Below are 21,889 nucleotides of genomic sequence, written 5' to 3' on the forward strand. Positions count from 1 at the left end.
GTTAATATATTTATTATATAGGCTTAAGTGCATATTTATAAAATTACTGCATGTACTTTCTTCACCCTCAAGGTAACTTTACATTAAGTAACCCGATTATTGGACACAATATAGATATAAATTGAAAACATGAAAAACAACATGCCATGGGTGTGGTTTTACGCTTTCAAAGAAACAAGTCAGCAGGAGGTTAAAGACAGTTGTCATTTCATTGTGTTAAACAATCAATACAGGATGTTGCTCAGCTCCATTTGATCATGAGAGGAGACTTTAAACACATGTTGGATGTTTTTCTGTTGTGGAACAATTGAAGGTGTAACAGGATGCACGTTTCATCCAAAGGCATCAATCTGCACTTCTGTTGGCTTTTAAACCGCACACTGAAATGTAAAACAATCAATCATTTAAGAGCCTTAAAAGGTTTTTGTGAAGAGGAGAAACCTTTTCATGATGCAACGGAGCTTCTGGAGAGCATAAAATGCAAAAAAAAAAAAAACAGACAATCTTGTTTTTTAAAAACATAAAACTTTGATTAATTTCATAAAAATATGGTTTATAAATAATGCTGCTACTACTAAATAAATAATGTATAGCCTTGTGAAAAAATATTTTGATGACAAAAAACAAACCTGTCTATAAAAGTTACAAAGTGAAGCTTCACTAACTCTCCGAGAATACATGCAGTTATATAACTGTGGAAATATTCTGAGAATGAATTTTTTTCCCTCCACAACTTTTTTTTCTCTGGTGTTTCCCTCGGCATTTCCTTGTGGTGTCTGCTTAAGGTGCTTTTTTTTTTCCTTGTGCAACCCACTTTTCCCTGCATAAGTTTAAGCTTAACACAGTTTTCTGGTAAATGAAACAAAGTTGCATAGACTTCAGTTTTTTTTATTGCAAATACTGATTTTTCTTAAGTGTGGCAGCTCACTGGAAATTCTTTATAGTTTTTTATTTTTCAGGGTTTCTTAAACTTGACATGAAGAATTTAATTTTTTTCTAACAACTGTGTACTTGGGACTTAAAATGAGGTTGATTGAAGCAGTGGCTTCTCTCATTAGGCAACTGTAGATCTGATGTTGGAGACTTCATGTGACTCGCATCCAGCATGTTTATAAATCTACTGCGCTTTGCGCTGAACCTGCAAAAGAATTGATGCTTAGTGTTGACCAACCAGCTAATTTTGCTCGACTAATTATCAAAAATTGCTGCCTATTTTTGACTGCACAACTTTAAAAATTGTATTTTAGGTTGCACATATTATTTGGTGGATTAAATGAGCCGGAGGTTTGTCCTCAGCTTGTTTGCCAAGTCTTAAAATTATCAAAGTAAAAGAGCTGTGAAGGTGCGTGTCTGTGGGCGGCTGGCCTCTGCCCTGCCTGCATCTGTGCTTAGCCACAGTTCTGGTTTTGCTCTTGGCAGCAAATAGCTATCTATGTTGGAGAGACGTGTCAAGAGCAGAGAAGACAGCACACCACAGTAGCAATTAAAGTATTCCAATCAGAACAGAGTTAAGTTTATGAAGTAGGAGAACAAATTGGAGATTTTACCCCTAAAAAATGGAAACGCAACAAAAGAACTCTTGAAAGAAAATATGGCATGTATTCTCCTTCCTTAAGGGCATAGAAGAAAATTATTTGTGAAAACTTCACTGTGCCTATTTCTTATCCATCCAGAACAGGTTATTAATGACCTTTTACAAATTACCCTGATAAGGAATGTTTTTTCTTGTCTATTTCCTGAAGTTAACGAAAGACTGGTTAGTACAGGTGAAATGTTCACAAATTGCCCCTTATCATTTTTTTTTGCTTAATATTGCTTGATCTATGAAAATAGATATGGCTACATTAGCTAGCTAAAAGTTGAGACTTCACCTACTTCCCTAGGAAGTGAATGACCCAGCTTTTAAGGAATGAATTGTTAATCTCTCTTTGTAACAGTAAACTGTACTCACTGTGTTGTGCAGAAAAAGAATGCTTGACCCAAATCTGTTGGCCAGATCACGAGAAACCACCATGATAGGTGTTCAAAGTTTTAGGCTTTGTATTGTTTATCCCTTTGTGGTGTGAAGAAAAGGAACGGGGAAATTAGTGTGTTGTGTGCTTGATTGCCAAGTTCAGGAGGACACGCTGTTAGAGTTGAAGCAGCCTGTGGGTGATGGGTGAGTTTTCACACAGCCAACTAAAGGAGATTTGTGTCTCTGCCGGCCAAAATTACCACCATGAAATCAGCGCCTAGAGGAGAGAAAGGAGTCCTGTTGAAAAGCATAAAGGGTCTGGAAAAATATAGCAGGCTTGAAGGAATTGCTACGGATTCATTAAAGGCTCTTAGACTGGTGGGAAAACCTTGTGACTGTCATACGAAGACCAATTGTATTTATTTACCACTAAGTCAAAAGCAAAAAATAAGAGGATTGCTTAAAAAATTAACAAAGATGTCCAACATGTGATATTCAATTTCAAATCCAGATATAAAGCAGTTTCAAAACGTATTCACAGCTTCTGAACAGCAGTGTCATGCTGTAGCTTCTTCAGAAGCTCAAAGGAACACTGGCCAAGGGTTTCACAGTTTAACAGCTTTTCTTCTAGGATTGTCCTGAGACCGGGTCAGTGGTTCACCATCCAGCAGCACATAAACCCATAAAATACACCCGGAGCTACTATCAGAATAGAATATTTGTTAGAATAGCGTAAAGATCAAAATTTGTTGCAAGACCTAAAAAAAAAATTAAAAAAGCATCTGTACATCAATTTGAGTAATTTTGCAATGAAGACTGGGCAGGAATATCAATCTAGATTTTGATTCTCATAGATAACGTCTGTGTTAGCAAATGTGGAAAAAGTACAAGAGAGATGCAAAGTGCTGTATGCTGCTTTGTGGAAGATGAAGTCACCTGCAGATGGCCGCTGCTATTTATTGTGTCTACTGTTTCCTGGTTTGGGACCACAAGACCTTCAGCTGGACTCTCACAGCTTCTGAAAATAGTCTGGCATTACATGCTTCCAGTCCAGCATTGCAGTAGCCTTAAAGAAAAGGCGTAAATTAAAAGGGCCATTATTTTTTTAGAGTGGTGACTACCATGCATCCCCTGATTTTAATTTTGGGTTGCAAAAACCCAAATGTGTTGCATTTGAGCTTCACTATATCAAAAATGCATTTTTCTGCAACTTTGTAACTAAAATCTACAACCTTAAAACACCAATATGCATATTAATACATGCATAATGCCAAAACAAAAAAAATACAGCCAGATGTCTTCAGGGAATGCTTACCCTCATGTCTTTGTGTGTGGTATCAAATTACAGAAAAACAATTTTCATATTTCAGAAGTTTCTTCTTCTAGGGTATTTCCTAAACCTGTCTCTGCAGATGTTTGTAGTAAAATTTCCCCACTTTTTTCCTCCTTTAATTAAAAGAGAGGGAGCCTGGTGATTATGTTTTTATACTGGACTACAGAGCCGCATTCAGTGCTTTGACGGGGAACACCACACAGTAATCTTCTAGTTAGCTAACTTCACTTGCCTTCATGTTTATAGGGAAGTTTTTCAGATCCTCCAGAGCCATGTGACTCAGTGCAAGGGTGTGTTGTTTTTAAAAAGCTCACCATCGGCAGACTAAATATACCCTTTACTGGAGCTGACCCTTTATTTGCCTTTGCTGTGGCCACTTAGGGTCGACATGCTTGCTCAGCAGGGGCCTTATGACTAGTAATTATATAGGAGGGTTTCCATTTTCTATACCCTGTACACATCCTTTTTCCTCAGTTTAGCCATCTGGATTGTCATTGATGCGTTACCTAGAGTTTAGGTTTTACCTACTGTTTCTCCTTCTGAATGCAAAACGTTGTTTCCAAACTGTTTTGCATTGTATATGAATCCTATAAGTATGATTCATTGCATTAGTAAATGTTAGAGTTGAACTCTTCATCTCATCTGTCATCCTGCAAAATTACCATGGATAAAGTGCAATGATTTTCTGGATCATATGCTGTGGTTATTCTGACCACTGCCCAGCTGTTTTGTGCACTTTGCACAGCTGAGTGAACTTGGTGCGGCTTTATCTGCATATCTCACCTGAAAGCACATATTTGTCTGCAGGATTACAAACCATAGTTGAATAATTTATGTAATTTAATAAAATGTATTGTGTACCAGAATTTAATTGCAAGTCACTGAAAGCACCATTACTGATGAAAATGGTACTAATTAACTGATTAATCACGCTAAAATCTTTACTTTCTCCTTTTGACTTGCCTAGTGATTGGCAAGTCAAATGCTGAAAAAAAAAAAAGTTTTTCTTTTTCTTTTTATTTAATGCATCACAACTAAAAGCTCCAGTGTATTTTTTTTTTAAATCCTTTAACAAATGGCATGTTTACTAATGAATGTTGTTCTGGGATTAGTAAAAATTACTGTCATCTGTTCATAACTTAATCCCTATATGCAGTCAAAGAGAGTTGCTTTATGAAGACATCAGAGGTTTGTTGACAAGCGAATGGCATCATGAAGATCAAAGAACACAGCATACAGGTCAAGGATAATTTTGGGGAGAAGTTAAAAGCAAGTTTAGTTTTGAAAACACTATACCAGATCATAAAGGTTTCCTTTTTAAGGTTTACTAAACACATTTAGATGACACAACAAACTTATGGAGGAAGGTGCTTTGGTAAGATGAGACCACAATTGAACATTTTGTTCCACTGGCCAGTGAGTGGCAGAAATTAACACTACACATCGGGGTGAACTCAGTGGTGTTGGTGGTTAAATCACCATGTGGTGAGGATGTGTTTTGAAGTTAATGGGAAGATAGATGGAGCTAAATACAAGACTATTCTGGACAAAACCCACTGAGACGTTTCAAAGAACTAATGAGTTGGTAGGATGTTAAATATTTAGCTGCCACTACAATGGATGGTTTAGATCAATGCATGTTAACTTGTTAAAATGGCCCAGTCAAAGTCCAGACCTAAAGCTAGCTGAAGATTTAGGGCAAGATTTATAAATTGTTCATAGAGACTTTGGTTCCAGTTACTTGAGCAATTTTGCATAAGTTGAATAGAAAAAAATCATAGTTTCTATTTGTAGCAAACTGGTGAAACTATAACTGCTGCAGAAAGAGAGTCCTACCAAGTAGAATGAAACAGAGAGCTGAGTCAGATTATAGTCACAACTACCAAATGGAGGTGTAAAAGTGAGCTGAAGGTTTGTTAGCTGCAGTTTTGAAACTGTGACAAGTTGTACATTCCTGGCTGTGTATGCCAAAAGGATTCAGCTTGACGAGAAATGGAACCCAAAACCTCCTTAGCACCTGGCAGTATTTTAGAACGGGATCTCTGCCCCAGTCAAATCTCATAAGAGGAATCTGATGCCCACAGTTGGCATCATCACATGCACATATAAGCAAGCTCGGCTCTCTGCCACATCTGTAGCCAAACTCCATTAATCTGTAAATGGCACTGGAACAGACATCTATCCCCATCAGATTTCATCCTTTTTGATCCCTGTATTTCATTTCAAGTGAAGGATCACTTACTCACTCATTCTGTAGTACAAGGCTTGCCTCCAACATTACTCTAGTTTGGAAAAAACTTCAAAGAACACATGTAAAAATGCAGCATTATAATATATCGGCGTTATATGAACATCCAGTCTCTTTCATCCCAATACTTAATGTAAAGAAAGAAAAGTAAGGGAATTGTGTTTATCACAATTGATACAGTAATCACAGCGTGATGTAAAAGCAAACACCACACAACCTTTCTAATATTGAAGAAATGGAAAGTCAGCAGCACCAGGGATTTGTTTTAATTTGGAGTTCTTCCCCCATAAAAACTTCCAACCATGTTCAGAATTAAAGAAGCACTTTGGCTGAGAGGTAACAAGAGTAGTTCAGTTGCCTTGTACTTAAGCACTTCGGCTTGTCGGCCTGTATCATTTCCACAGCTGGGTGAGAACTGTACAGATGTCTGCCTACGCCGGCCAGTCATTATTAAAAACAAAGTCTGGTATCTTGCTGTTGAGGGATTTTCGGTAATACTTCAACTTAATACACCAGGTATGAAGAGCTAAAGGAAAAATTAAAAAAAGCAGTCTAGCATATAAACACTTGTGCCAAGTGAGACATTCTTTCCAGTAAATACAAACTACTTCTAGCAGATTTCCTGTTCCATTGTCTGTGTGTGGTATTACATCAAGAGAGGAAGCCAAAAATGATTCTTGGGTTACATCAGCTAAAGGAAGAAGAGCATCTCTGTATTGATGCTGATGACAGGGGGAATAGCTGGAAAAGAGGAGCTCCCGCGAGGTCGGAGATGTTGGCAGGCGCTGAATGTCTGACTTCCTTAAGTCCAGCTCCATTCTGCTTTGGATCCTCAACTCTCTCTCTGCTGACAGGATGCTGAGCTTCTTGTCGCACTCTGCATTAAAATGAGGTGGAAAGTGGTGAACCCACTTAATGACAAGTGGGACTGGTGTTTTGCGAGGGAACTAGATGGGAGCCAGTTGATCTAAGTTGATTACAAGGCAGGGTGTAGATGAAATTTGCTTCACAACTATTAAATAGAACAGGAAACTATAACTTTTTTTACTCAACTTTTTTTTTCTTTACTGTTTGCTACAGTTTTCACTCCCCTGCAGAAGTCTGGATTGAGGTTATCTTCATCTGAGCCTTTTTTTCAGGGTTTTCCCCTCAGATGATTTGTTACATTCTTAGCAAAAAAACATTTTCACTGAGGAATCTGGTGCCTCATTTCAATCATTTTCTACTTTACAGAAAAGATTGGATGATGAGACAACTATGGTACTTTTACATAGAAACGAATAGTTCATATATGACAGAATTTTAATTTGTAAAGCTAGCAGTCATCCTTCTTCACTGACATTTAAAACATTTAACATGGTGTTAATTTCATGTTTGGAAGCAGGTTGATAGGTGAGTTGCTGGTTTGAACCCTTGCTCCATCCTTCTAAGTCATTGTGTTCTTGAGCACTTAACCACTTTACCTGCCTTTACCATGCAGACTATTTACCATTTTGCTCATCATCTTCAATTCATGTCTATAGTACATTGGGAAAAGTATCCACACCTCTATAAAAGGTTTTTGAATTTTGTCACCCTACAACCTCAAACATCAAAGTAATTTACTGTGATTTTACAGGATGGACCAATACAGTAGTTTTGTTTCTACAAATAAAAGTCTGAAAGCAATGCAATTACAGCTGCAGGTATGTTGAGGTATGTCTCTGCCAGCTTTGCACATCTAACAACTGGAATATTTGACCATTGTTCTGTGGAGAACCACTTACCCTCAGTCACACTGGCTGCATGTGTACAATCATTGTCCTTTCACCGCTATACCACCGCTTTCACCGCTATTTCAGCTTTGCTTATCTTTTCATCCATTCTGGTCTTGTTCCACAGCTCTGCTAAATAAATGTGCCCCACATCATGTTGCTGCCACCATGTTTCACTGACAGGGGGTGAAGGTTTCAGAGTGACATGCAGGGTTGGCGTTTTGCTCATGTTCTCTTTTTCTAACCCAAATTTTCTCTCTCTCGACCTGAAGACCTTTGACCTGAATTTTATTTAGAAATATTCTGATCTGCTTTGTGTTGGTATTTTATTGGTATTTATAATACCAATAAAATATAAGTAGTTTGTTGCTAAAATGTGAAACAAAGTAGAAAGGTTCAAGGAGTATGAATACTTTCAGGAGGCACTGAATGCTCTATAATATTTTGCAGAAGTTTTTTTTTCTTAAGAAACTGCTTACCTTAAAGTATCCAACCTCTGAAATTATTTTGGCTACTTCTTAAAAGACTTATTTACAGGCCAGGTAGATTTAGATCCAAGCCAAAAATCAGCACTTGGTACATTTTAGTCTTAAAACAAATGGAAAAAGAGAGCAGAATAACTTGGAGGAGCCAGCTACTTTAGTCATGTAGCAATGGCACCAATGTAAGAAAAAATGGCCAAGACTCAAGCGCTCAGATAAGCTCTCACTTCTTGTTTCTTCTTTCCTGAACTTGAACTTGTTGGACGACCTGCCAGTGTCTGCAGCCAGCTAACACCACAGTGCTGAGAACGTCAAGGCCCCAAACAGGTGTCCGCTCTGTGCCCAGTCAGCAGAGCTGAGCTGGGAACACAAAGGGCTCAAAGAGACCAGCCAGCATGGTTACAGTCTTAAATATCCCCAGGCCACTATGGACACTCCTACATTTCTCAGCAGCATTGACTCATGAGTGTGGGCTCTTTCTGCTGCTGTAACACTGAGTCTCAAATGGTTCTGAAGCCCAGGTTTTGCCCTAAATGGGGGTGAGAGTAGCAGGAATGATGGAGGCCATCATGAGTACAAATAGATGGTTGAGTCTAGTGGGAAACTGTTCCTTATGGAATTTGCCCAAAGGGGATTTTTAATTTTTTTTTTTTTTTATCTCCAAGCGTAAACACAGAAAATATTGTCCGCCTGAGCTCTCTGACATGTCTTCAGTGTTTCTGCTGTGATCATCTGAGATTTTCACCCTGTACTCAGATCTCATGGACTTGTGTGATATTTAAAATGTCCAGCTTGCCTTGGGGGGCACTTGCTTATGGCTAAGCTGTCCTGGCATTTAGGCTGGCAAGGCAGCAAAAGAACTGAAAGAGGTTCGAGGGGGAGGTAAAACCTTTCTCTCTATTCATTGTCGACTACTCCTCAGTGATTACGCGGATGTGAGACAGGGTGGAATGGAGTCGAGTGGAGGCTCCCCTCATCTTCTGCAAACAATGGATGCTTGTGTGTTTGGCTCCCCCCGTTTAGCAGAATGGAGTCCATGGTTGAGCCTGAAGCTGGGATGGCATTCCAGCTCTAGCAGATTTTGTTTGTGAAATTTCTGAAGGGTGGAAGGTTCAGTGTTGGTAAAGGTCATGGCCTAAAGACCTTGTTGTTCTCATTTAGAAATGGATCAATAATCAATTATAATTTTCCCTTCTTTGTCTCATATTGGATTGAGCCTGACTGATTTTACGTACTGCGATGCCATATGATACATCTCTCCCCCCAAACTGCTGTGGGACGGACTACTAACCTAAATTTGAGCTTAATGAGCCACAGTACGGGCACCAGGTCATTAAAAAACAATCAACAATGATTTATTTGTTGTGTTCTTTAATTTATTCAGTAAATCTGAATGAGAAAATATTTTAGTACAAATAACTGTAAGTTAGCTAAATACCATGCAGTGTTTGTGGTATTTGTAGACGTTAGAATTTAGTTGATAATATTCTAATCCCTGGTTATTTGCTAACCCTTCATCTGCCAGTACCAGTTATATTGTTTTAATTTTTCTTTTAGAACTATAATAAAATAAAATATAAGAACATAATTTGAATGTTTATTTTAAAATGAGCTTTTAAAAGCAGCAATAAGGCTTCATTTGGGCACTATCGATTGAAAGTGGCTTTTAAAACAGAAATAGGAACAAAGGTGCAAACTGGTGGTGACGGGGGTTATATTTAATACTATATTGGGAACAAAATTGATTACTATCTTATGTCTGATTAATGTAGCTAGTATTACAAGAACATACGGCTTGATGAAAAAATACAGATCCTGTTTCCTAAATGTTAAACTTCTCTAAATCCAGCATGATCCATGAATGACTTCAAGGAAGCAACTTTGTAATTCTCCTTCCTGTCATCCGCTGAAAGCCTTACACTCTCACAGCCTGAAAGAATTGGAGACGCATCTGAACATTCAGCCTTTGTCCGTTATTCTTGCAGTTTTGTTGGGTGCCTATCTGAAGTGGTCCTCTGGCATGAGATGGGTACACCCTGGGCATGTTGCCAGCCAATGTCACGTTTTTTTTAATGTGGAAGGAAACTGAAGTACCTAGAGAGTCGGTAACTATTGGGCAGCCAGTAGTCATGGGTAATCGGTCAGTTTCTTGCTACATCTCTAGTTTATTTTTTTTATGGGTTCATTTGTGCTTCTTGGTTAAGCACATTTGTTTTGCGACTGGTCCAACCATTTTGCAGTTTTCTTGCTGGTACTTTACATACTTTTAATTGTGTAGTGATATAAAACCAGAATAACCTGCTTAGTGCAGAATCGCATTGCTTACTCAGTGGTGAAGAGTGCACAGATCTTGGAACTTGCCTTTTGCTCATTGCTGCCACTAAAACCTTCTTTCATAAGACACCGGATGCACATGGCTCCCTAAAGGCCAACATCCTGTGTTTAAATGAGACACAAACCAGGGTACGAGGCTTTAACACAGCAGCTCTCACATGACTGGATCAGCAGAAAGGAAGCACATAAGCTTTACAATTGAATTATGTCATTTAATCACCCTCCCAGCTGAAGCCTTTTCAGTGTCAACAATAATTGAGTAAAAGGAGGTAATTGGTCTTCTGCGTGAGTCACAATGAATTGAGCTGAGTGTAGTGAAAACTGACCTTTGAGATAATTTTGGGTTCTCTGTCTTGCTTTTCTCAAGCTGCGATAAATCTGGCCAGATTTAGAGACAGGACTTAGAGCAGATTTAGAGATTTATTGCAATATTTTACTAATGTTTTAAAGCTGTTTTTTTTTTCTCCAAACATTTTATTTGAAACTTAGAAACTAGTGGTGTCCCGATACCAGTGTCAAGTACTTGTACTTGTAAAAGCAAGCCGATACTACAAACCGATACCACTGTTCTGCTGGATTTTTCTTGAGGGCTGGGTTGCGGTGCAACTCGAAGATAAACCACACTTCATACTAGGAGGTGGTGGTAACACACCAATACGTTATTTGTTGATCCTCCTAAAAAAAAAAGTCTGGAGATATTTCAAGGTAAACACAGAGGATACTAAACAAGCAGACTGCTCTCTGTGCTCAGCCGAGTTGTCGAGAGGAGGGGGGGAAATTGAGTTTAGATCAGGCCTACAAAGTCCAACCTAGCCTGGCCCAGATCCTATCCCACTAAGTAACATTTGTTAAAGGCGCGATCCCGAAATAAACCCAACATATTATTTTAATTCAGCTTTTACTGCTTTTTTTGTTTGTTGTTGTTAGACCACCATTAGAGTAAGCAGTGTAACTTATCCCATTTTTAGCTTTTGTCATCTGCGATGTGTGGGTGACACCCCTACTAGGAACATTGTGATTTTTTCTGAGTTTCCAAAAATAAAACAATCAAGATAAAGACCAAGCCAATGTCATATTGTTAATTATTTATTCTGCTGTATTTTAGCCATTTTATCAATAAGAGAACTTTTGTCAAATTTTGTAAGTTGTTATAAGCATTAGAACTGGTTTTATAAACTATCAGAACATCAGCCACGTGATGACAGTCTAGATAAAAAGGATACCTGCATAAATGGGACAAATCAGCTTCATCAAGTCTTTAGCATGCACTTCTCTAGGAAAGACAGAGGACAAAAAAAAGTCAGTGATTCATCATATTGACAAATGGAAAAAGACACCAGTGTCTGATAATGGATAGATACCAGCAGCTTTGTCATGAAGGCTTTGGTTATTGTCGTCATCACCAGAGGCAAGCAGATCAAGTTTTTTTTTTCCATCCTGAGAGCGGTAACAGGTGTAATTTCCTTTCTGCAAGGTGAAAGGTTATTATCAATGTTGTTGACAGAAATGAAACATACACAACAAATTTATATTATAAGTTTATTGCTGATCGGGTGTGATCATTTTAGGTCTGGTGGATGAAAAGAAGGAAAAAGGTGGAGGGAACCAGACATAAAACAAAACGAATTTCTGGTGTTTTCTGCACCTGAAGCTGTGTAATTTAATATTCCAAAAGGTTTGAAAATGTTAATCTGCCATATATGTTTCTTCGTCTCTCCAGCAACCCATATCCAAGTTGGAACGGCATCCCTAAAGGTTTCAGGACCCCTGCCTTTATATCTGCGCTTCCTCCAAGATTAAGTTTAATTATTCAGAAATGGCACAAAATCTTTATCCAAATGTCTGGCTCCAAGTAATTTTGCCCCTTTACTAATTTGTAGCTCCTCCATTTCATACCTAAATATTGCCATTTTGTTTCATCCATCTGTTTTGCACTTGTAAACAACCAATTTTATAACATTGTATTTAAACCGTTCTGTAATAGTTTCTATTTATAAACAATAGTTTTATGCTTTAACAGCTTGTTTGTATTTTTTTTTTGAGGTATGGGGATAAATGCACGTCATACATAACACACATTGATTTGAAATTACCCCTTGCTGGCAGAGTCCCATAACCACATTTCTGTAGAGCAGAATGAATGCTAAACAATTAGCAGAACATTTCTTTAAATTATTGGTTTGTAAAGTGATGATGACATGTCTTGCTTGACAGATGGTAAATTATCTAAATGACTAAGGTTCAAAATGTAGGAGAGGCAAAATTTCCAGGACCTCATAAATTAGCTCGTTTTCTCTGACAAACAGCCCAAAAATACATATTTTGTTTATATTGGTATTTAGAAAAGCAGCAGATCCTCTTAAACCATGGCTGGAGCATTTCTGTTACTTTATAATTTTATGCCTGTCTGAATTGTCCTTAGATCTGTATGACTCAAGAGCCCATAAACTGAATACAGAAACTAGAGAAGTAGATGATTGCCATCTGTGTTTTAGAAGGAACTTATTGATTGGCTGCTGCAGTGCTTCTGCTGGGCTTCATGTCTTTGTTTTTGATTCATTGCAGATTTTATTCTAATGTGTGTAACATTCAGTACACAAACCTTTTACTGAAACAGGATGAGTCTGCTTTCGAGAACTTAAAGTTGGTTCCCCCATTTGTTAGTTTCCACTGCATGATGTCACTCCATTTAACAAACTTTAGATTTCTGTGACGGGGAAAGCAGATGAAGGTTTCAGTTCATTGACTTTGAGTTGTTCTTTTTGTGCTCTTGCAGGGGAAACTTCACAGTTCCAAAGCTTTCAGAGTCCAATATGGGATTTGGAGTGCTAAGTGTTTTTCTGGGGCTCCTCCTGGAGGTTTCAACCCACGGACCACACAGTGTTCCTCGAACTTCCTGGAAACGCCAAGGTAAAGCTGCTCGCAGTAAATATTCTGACTTGATTAAAAGCAGTAAATCTACCTGCTGCATTAAGAGAGAAAGCTGCAGATAACCTAAAGGAGTAGAAAAGATAATACTGATACTGTACACATTTTCATCTTTTACTCCTAGATTTAGAAATATGTCAAGCATCTGATTTCTTAATTTTTGGCAAAAAAATTAAATCTCACTTCTCTATAAAAGCCATCTCAGTGAGAAGTAGTGTTTCTCACTATGAGTCGATATCTTTACTCAATCTCAAAACAAGAAACACGAGTAACGGATATAAAGTTCACTGGCTCTGCTGGCAGAGCAGGAGGAACAGAGCGTTCACACGGTCTTTATATGTCAAACTCTTTCAACTCAGCATCTCGTGTTCACAATAGTACATTTAGTTTCACCTGTTGCCTAATTCTATCAGGAGAAAGTAGCTCCAGTCTGAAATTAGGTGAATGGTTCTATGAAGAAAAAGTTCTCATTGCTGGCTACAGAAATAGTTGAGGTAACTCGGTCTCCGAGTGAGAACAGCAAGAGTGATTCCTCTTTAAACTCTTCTGTCACCCAGCCGCATTTAGTCGCCTGTTGAGGCTATTTATTTTGTTTGTGACCTGCATTTGAAATTAAAACCTCCAGTAGTAAGAGACTTCAGGTTGCAGTCTTTGGAATAGAAGAAAAGGTGATTACATTTGCTGTCATGTTGCTTCAAACCAGTTCCACACGCAGCAGGAAGGATAATTTCCATTACTGTTTTAAAAAGACTTCAATAGAAGAGATGAAATGTCTTAGGAGTGAGAAGACATGAGTTCCAGTTACATTGCCTTTCAAAAGAAAAAAGTATTCATGACCCTTGAACTTTTCAAAAGGCTTTCATAAAATTTTACAATTTAAAAAAAAAACTGAAAAGTTCATTGTGCATATTTATTCAGCCCTTTCTAGTCAATACTTTTAAAAACACATTTTGCTACAGTTAAAGCTTCAAGGATTCCTGTTTATGTATCGACCAGATTAGATGATTTTATTTAGAGGCATCTTATTAAAAGGGGCTGATTTTGTAATGCATGTTACAGTTTTCAGATTTTAATTAGAGATTTTTTTTTAAATGTTGCATTCTTTTTCTTCCCATTAACAAAATCTAACAAACAATACTTTGTCTTGGTCCATCACATAAAATCTCAATACAACGTTTGTCACGTTACAACCACAAAGAGTTTGAATACTTTTAACAGGAACTTTCTATTCATCTAACCTGCATGAGCTGCTTAGATGAGAATTAAGACCAGCATTTTATTTCAGTCAATTTAAAATTAGTCCTCAAATCAAACATCATGAATTGAATTTCCTGTATTGTACTGACAGCTTCAAAAATGCTGATCTAAATGTATAATGAGCAGCTTAATTTAAACTCTATACGGTTTAATGTACATCGATTGGTGGTTTCCTTAGCTGTAAATGTGGTCTCATCACCAAACATTATTCTCCTCAGATTTGGACCTCATGGAGTTTTCAGAGCCTGGCATCTTTAACTATTCGACGCTACTGCTGAGTGAGGAAAGAGGTGCTCTGTATGTGGGAGCAAGGGATGCCATTTTTGAGCTCAACAAGAGGAATGTGACGGTCAGGAACCAAAAGGTGAAAGAGTGGGAATAATGGTGCTATCACAGAATAGAGAATATTTTTAAAAATCTAAGTTGTCATGTTTGATTTATAGGTTCAGTGGAAAGTTGCAGAACATCCCATGGAGATGTGCACACGTAAAGGAAAATCAAGAGAGGTTTGCTACATAAATACATTTTCCGCTTGTTTCACACAAGCTTTTCCTGTTTGAATCTATGATGTACAATTCAAGATTGTAAATAAAACTGTCCTGTTCCAATTCAGAGGGACTGCCCCAACTACATTCGAGTGCTCCAGATAGTGGATGACAAGCGGCTTTACATCTGTGGCACACATGCTTTCCAGCCTCAGTGTGATTACTTGGTAGGCTAATGGTCCATTACACTTTTAACTGGGAATGACACACTACATGCACCCACTTATCATTAGCATGACTGACTTATATGAGCTTGTTTGTTTCAGAATCTTGCAGACTTTTCTTTGGAGGGTCGACCTGAAGATGGCAGAGGAAAGTGTTCGTTTGACCCTTCGCAGAGCTTTACCACCGTCATGGTCGGTAAGTTGAGGCCAGCTTCGGCTCATTTCACAAACAGCTCTTTTGGTTGAAGGCCCTGCATTAAAATGGATAATAATCTGTAGTAATCTCTTGTCATGGCGAGGGAAAACTGACTTGGCTTCATTCTCCCATCAGATGGAGACCTCTATTCTGGGACAGCTTATAACTTCTTAGGCAGTGAACCGATTATTTCCAGATATTCCCCATCCCATTCCCTGCTGAGGACAGAGTACTCCACATCATGGCTCAACGGTGAGTTTGGACCATATTTCACAAGTGGTTTATCCAGCTGAAAGATACTTCAACATGCTGCCTGACAGAGACAAATATAAGTTTGGCAATTTTTTGCCATCTTGACTGTTACAACATCCCACACATTCAGATTGTGACTGATTTTAGTTTTTCTGTGTACAGAACATGCAACCCGCAACTTCTCATTTTTACTCAGACACTAGTCTGTTAAAATGTCACTGCGTGACTGGGCCTAGCTAGAACTTAAATGTGTTCTGGGAAAGTCATTCTTTTGTAGATTTGAATTTATGATGGGCCACTAATGATGCAGAAAAAAAATTAATTCCTGAGGATGATGCTGCCTTCACCATGTTTTGTTGTAAATATGTTGTTTTTCTTTGATGACCATTTTTGCACCTTTTGGAATCTTGATCTGAAAGTTCAAGTTTAGTTTCCCCAAATTACACATTTCTGGCAAAGTCTGGTTTCTGTGTTGCAGCTTACTTCTAAGACCAAATGTATGGCAGACATGTACACACCTACATCTCAGTAAATTAAAATATCATTAAATTTTCAGGAACTCGCTTCAAAAAGTGAACCATGCGTGTACGCACAGTGATAGTTTCATGCCTTTATTCCTGTTAATTTTGGTGTTATGACTTAGAATTGACTTCTGAGAATTTGAATATAACATACAACGAATAAAAGTATTTTAATACAGTAACTGTATAGCATATGTGCTCAATATTTAGGTGGGGGTTAGCAATGGAGAATCTATCTTGGTCTCATTATCTCCGAACTGTAAACTCCTGTAATCTAAAATAAACTGTGCATACTATGAATTAAACATCTCAATTCTACACATCTATTCAGGATTGATGTGTAGAATTTTTCTGTAGATAAATGGGCTGTAAAAAGGATTTTTATATTGGTCTGAACCTCTTGTATCACCAGCGTATTTATCTGTCCTCTCCATGTGTGCTCATTTCAGAGCCCAGCTTCGTCTTTGCAGATGTGATCAGAGCCGAGAAGCACAGAGGAGACGGCGAGGACGACAAAGTCTACTACTTCTTCACTGAAGTGTCAGTGGAGTACGAGTTCTTTGGCAAGCTGCTCATTCCCAGGGTGGCTCGCGTCTGTAAGGTCAGCAGACGCTGTGCACCATCTGCTCCTACCTGCACCATCTGCTCCTACCTGCAGCATGCTCCTTTTATCCCCGTTTCCATGTTGTTGTTGTTTATGGATCGTTCTCAGATTCCAATCTTCTGTATGTTTTCTGATATTTTATTCAAATCTTAAGTAATTTCTTTTGTATTAACTTTTAGTGAATAAGAGTGATTATTATAATTGTGCAACATTTGTTAGACAACAAACTACCAGCAGACTTTAGCTTATTATGACTGATGTGTAAGAAGTCGAATATAACTTTGTTAAAGACTCGAACACAATCCACCAAAATCTATCAATTCAAGTAAAATTCTTACTCTTCTCAGAAAGCTCTAAAATGATGAAGATGTATTGTTTGTTTCTCGCAGAATATGAGAGAGGTTTTGGTTTACCGCCTTTGTCATTTTTTAAGGTGGAACCATGGCAAAGATGGAAATGAGTTCTTCAGTGGAGTTTTATAGAAAAATATCTAGTATTTTTGTGGAACATAACTGAAGAACTTTTTAAAGATAAAGTAGTCAGTCTTAAATTTTTTCTTAGTTTCTGCCAAATGTGTGGTTTCTAATTCAAACATCTTAACAGTATTTATAAGCCACACTATGGTGGTGCTATATAGTCTTTTGATAATTAGTTTATTAGAAAGGTCAGAAGAATAATCCATATTATAACCTAATAAAAGGAAAATGAGTGGATTTTGATGTCACTTTTGCACATTAACCTACCTTAAGATTTTCAATATGACTTCTTCCTCTTTGTTTTTACACATGGCCTCTTTAATATCCGTTTCCAGGGTGACCTTGGAGGAGAGCGTACTCTGCAGAAGAAATGGACCTCCTTTCTGAAAGCCAAGCTGGTGTGCTCCATGCCAGAGCTCAACTTTGTTTTCAATGTGGTCCATGATGTTTTCATCCTGAAGGGGAGAGACTGGAGAGAGACAGTCTTCTATGGTGTCTTCACTTCTCAGTGGTCAGTGATTTCTCTAACCTTCAGCTATGTAACAATCCATAAATATGTCTGTTTTATTTAAATTTTATCCTTCTGTTTCTTTCTTCTCCTTGTTGTCTAACCGATTTATCACACCTGTGTGTTTTACTGCCGTAGGGGAAATGTGGGTTTGTCAGCGGTGTGTGCCTACAACATGGCAGCTGTGGAGGAAGTCTTCTCTAAGGGGAAGTATATGCAGAAAGCCACAGTGGAGCAGTCCCACACAAAGTGGGTGCGGTATAACGGCATCCCTCCGTCTCCCCGTCCTGGTGCAGTGAGTGCCTGTCAACTATCAACTCACATGTTTTGCGCAACTCATAGCTCATTATAACCACAAAGCTCAGTGTGTTTTATGTGATATGCCAACACAACGCATCACAGAATTGTGAAGGGGACAGAAAATGATAAACGTCAAGTATTTACAAAAGAAATCGGAAAAGTGTAGCGGGCTTTTAATTCCCCTAAATAAAACTCCAGAGCAGAATAATTAAGCTCTAGTTTATGTTGGTCTAGAGTGTAAAATACCATTAAAGTTTGTGGTCTGAAATGTGAGAGAGCGCAATGAATAAGTGCTATGAATACTTCAAGATTCTGTATCAAATATTTGCTACAGATTCTGTATCTGTCTGACTTTAATTTCTCCTTTTCCACCCACAACACCACCAGTGTATTAGCAACCAACTGCGTCAAAAAAACATCAGCAGCTCACTCCACCTTCCGGACAAAACCCTTCAGTTTGTCCGGGACCACCCGCTGCTGGAGGACCCTGTCCTGCCCATCGGCAACGGACCTCGACTCATCACCAAGGACATCAACTACACTCAGATTGTAGTAGAGAGGGTCCTTGCTCTTGATGGGAACATTTATGATGTAATCTTCACCGGAACAGGTGAGAACTTATCTGCTGTAATACTGCATGCAAATGGCTTGATCTCTGCATGCAGTTTGCAATAACATGTTTGAATTATGTTATGCTAAAATGTTAAACTAATGAAGAATACTTTCCCCATGTGTGCCTTGTTGGATAATTAAATGTTTTTTTGATAATTAAATGTTTTTTTTGATAATTAAATGTTTTTTTTCTTCTGCTGTGATTGTTAGATAAAGGTGTCCTACACAAGTCTGTGGTGTTCGAGGAAGATGTCCATATTGTGGAGGAGATCCAGCTCCTGAAGAACTCTGAACCCATAAAAAACTTGCTGCTGTCTTCAGAGGTCAGTTTCTTCTTGAGTTCTCCAAAAATATAAGTTAAACATTTCAGGTGATTTTCAGAGAAGATCCTATGTCTTGTCTGAGGGAAAAAATGTTTGCTGGAAACATTTGGTGACTGTGAAAGTCATAAAACCATTATTTGTACAGACACATAAAAAAAGTTTACAAGTTCTTTGAAAGTTTACAAGTTCTGTAGTTTTAAATCCCACAGAAAAATGGGAATTATAAGACCTTGTTTATGAATACATTTCTTTGCATATCATACAAACAAACATATTCGCTTCCAGACACAGTCAGTGTATGCTGGGTCGGACTCTGGCGTCATTCAGTCCCCCACAGCTTTCTGTGGAAAGTATTCTACGTGTGACGACTGTGTCCTGGCTCGAGACCCCTACTGCGCCTGGGACCCCAACACAGCCGCCTGTGTCTGCATCCTTGATGCTCCAAAGGAGCAGCTCAGGTAACCTGATGGGCTACATTCACTCTTTATCACTGCTATCTTTCTGCATAGCTGTACTGCACTCATCAGTGAAAAGGAAACTTCCAGATCTGTCAGGTCTGTCTTCCAAGAGACAGACCTGTTTTACCTGCTTCTCAGTGTTTGGTGATGGTTTGAACTCGTAGGTTGTTTGTGTTGCAGGAGGCTTGTCCAGAGTCTGAGCGGTGATGCAAACAAGTGTCCTCCAGGTAAGATGTGCACACATTCCACCCAAAGAGTCAGACTGCACACAGAGGGTTACTACACAGTATATTGTTTAGAGGCCATAAATATGAGAAAACTATTTTCCACTTGAAGGGTCACTAGAACAGAAGATGAAATGTGACTTCTTTTTTTTTCTGCTTTTCAGTGTCTTCGGTGTCTTTCAAGGACTATCAGAAAGTATTAGTGAAACCGGGCAGCTCTGCTGAGCTGCCCTGTGTGGTAAAGTCCAACCTGGCTCATGTGATGTGGAAATCAAACAACACTCTTCTCGACGAGGCCTCTCGTTTCCACTTTATCGGTGAAAACGGGCTCCTCATTTACAGCGTGGCCCCCGAGGATCAGGGTGACTACCAGTGCTGGTCTGTGGAATGGGCTCCTGCTGCTGGGAAGAACTTTAGCCGCCTTCTTGCTGGATACACATTGAAGCTGGATCTTCCTCCCAGACCCCTTGCCCGGACAAACCGTGTGGCCACCACAGTCCACAACCAGGAGACGAGTAGCGTGCTTCCAGCTGAAGGTAATGGTAAGACAGAGAGACAGCCACTAACTTCGGCCAGCTTCACATCCACAGTCCTCCTCACCACCCCGCCCCAAACTGACCCATCACTAACCCCGCCATCCAGTGGCACAGTCAGGTTACAGCCAAGCAGGAACCATCCCCCAAACTCCGTCATTCCTCGTCCAGACAGCCAGGACCCTGCTGCGGAGTATTTGCAACACAACAACAGCGTGGCCCTCCTCTTTCTTTTTCTCCTGTTCTTCCTCCTGTTTTTAGCCGCGATGGTGTACAACTGCTACATGCAGTATCTCCCCGCCCCATGCCTCAGGCTGCGAGCCACTCTGCTAGGGAGCAACAAGTGTACCCATCAGCCAGAGTACAGGGCCTGTGAGGCGGGTTTAATGGAAGCGTCTGCTGCCGACAAAATTAACATGACGGAACAACCCGCGCAGAACGGCAGCCAACCCACCAAAAACCTTCAGGCACTGCGCGACACTGGCTACGAGACGGAACCCGAGTGTGGCAACGGACGCCTCCCTTCTCACAACTTTGGAGGCGACAGCTCCTCCCAGGAAAAACCTTTCGATGTGGACTGCGACTCCCAGTCCATCCAGTTTGCGGATGCAGATGACGCTTACTGATGAATATCAGTGGTGTGTTTAGAGTAGAAAGTGCGCCAGGGCTATGTTCCTTATTTCTGCAGTAGTCATGGGCCAGTATGATGACCTTGAGTAAAATAAACAGATTGACGTATTTAGCATAACCCCTCCTCTCCCCAAATGCCTGACATGATCCAGTTAATTTTATTTAAAACAACATCTATCATGAGACTAAAGCAAAAATATAGAATAAATGCTAAATTTATTGTGGAGAATATTGAACCTGTTGGAGAGTAGCACAGTTTTAACAGTATGATATGTAGGCGCTAACCCAAAGTTGCTTTAAACTAGTGTCTTTAACCCCGTTATGGAGGAATGGGTGGTGTTTTTCACAACTAGAAATGTTTCCAAACAGCTGAATTTGTATTCTAGGAGAGGGAAATCCTCCTCCTCCTTTCCTTGGAGAAGGAGGATTGTTGCCATTACTTAATGCTCTATGCATCTGGAAAAAACTCTGGTCATGTTGACAATTTGATTCATTTTAAAAGGCTAACTTTGTGAACTCTTTCCATGCCTTCATACTGGCTGCCGGTCACTGGCCCATGCTAAGCAGCTAAATGTCATGAAAGTGAGCGTATGTCCAGCATGTAGCAAATATCTGAAGCCTTAAACCAGATATTCTGCCCTTTTGTGGTCTGATTTAGAGCTTCTATCCTTTCAGCTGAGTCCAGCAAGAAAAGCTATTTCTTATATTCCAAATTGGAAACATTATTTACCAAATTGGTAAGTTATTGTGATGTTTTCCAAGTTGGAATCCTATTTCTATTCAGCCTGAGTGGATAAAAATATCCCTTGGAGCATTTGCATCCATTTGTATAACTGATGCTTCATCGTCATAGTAATTTCTCAGGGAGGTTCTGTGTGATTTGCCTTTGTGTGTTGCTCTGTGTTGTCAGCCATGCCCACCTGGTTTGTGACGTATCACAGAGTCGATTCATCAGAAGATAGAAAAACAGTCTGACATCTTGGTTGGTGGAGAAATGCTGGAATGTATCGAACCATGGACTATTGATGAGTGGCACTGCTGAGATAAAAAAAAAAACATTTTCTTTTTCTCTTTACCTGTGAAGTCGACATTCCTGATTGTCCTGTGTATTAATCCTCATCAGTCCGTCTCTCTTATGTGGTGTGTTACTGAAAAAAAAATGTACAGTGTGAGCAGAGGACATTAGAGCCCTGGAAACAATCTGAAGTTTAATATTTATTATGATTTTATTAAACATTCTATTTTAGATTATT

General features: G+C 39.1%; 1 protein-coding gene across 4 annotated transcripts in view; it reads left to right on the forward strand.

The window, feature by feature from the left end:
* The window catches only part of sema4d (sema domain, immunoglobulin domain (Ig), transmembrane domain (TM) and short cytoplasmic domain, (semaphorin) 4D), a 44,865-nt gene that overhangs the window by 16,163 nt on the left and 6,813 nt on the right, over positions 1-21,889 (forward strand). For 3 of the 4 annotated variants that reach the window (XM_028024871.1, XM_028024869.1, XM_028024870.1), the window contains 14 exons: positions 12,882-13,015; positions 14,509-14,654; positions 14,734-14,796; positions 14,904-15,002; positions 15,102-15,195; positions 15,331-15,447; positions 16,418-16,569; positions 17,384-17,559; positions 17,695-17,851; positions 18,244-18,466; positions 18,679-18,791; positions 19,077-19,249; positions 19,430-19,476; positions 19,638-21,724. In XM_028024871.1, the coding sequence (XP_027880672.1) occupies positions 12,919-13,015; positions 14,509-14,654; positions 14,734-14,796; positions 14,904-15,002; positions 15,102-15,195; positions 15,331-15,447; positions 16,418-16,569; positions 17,384-17,559; positions 17,695-17,851; positions 18,244-18,466; positions 18,679-18,791; positions 19,077-19,249; positions 19,430-19,476; positions 19,638-20,632 (2,652 nt within the window). In that variant the 5' untranslated portion in view covers positions 12,882-12,918 and the 3' untranslated portion in view covers positions 20,633-21,724. Of the gene's footprint in view, positions 1-12,881; positions 13,016-14,508; positions 14,655-14,733; positions 14,797-14,903; positions 15,003-15,101; positions 15,196-15,330; positions 15,448-16,417; positions 16,570-17,383; positions 17,560-17,694; positions 17,852-18,243; positions 18,467-18,678; positions 18,792-19,076; positions 19,250-19,429; positions 19,477-19,637; positions 21,725-21,889 lie in introns of those variants that run through there. The other variant, XM_028024872.1, reaches the window with a different exon arrangement.

The sequence above is a fragment of the Xiphophorus couchianus genome, chromosome 8 (genome assembly GCF_001444195.1).
Source record: "Xiphophorus couchianus chromosome 8, X_couchianus-1.0, whole genome shotgun sequence".
NCBI lineage: Eukaryota > Metazoa > Chordata > Actinopteri > Cyprinodontiformes > Poeciliidae > Xiphophorus > Xiphophorus couchianus.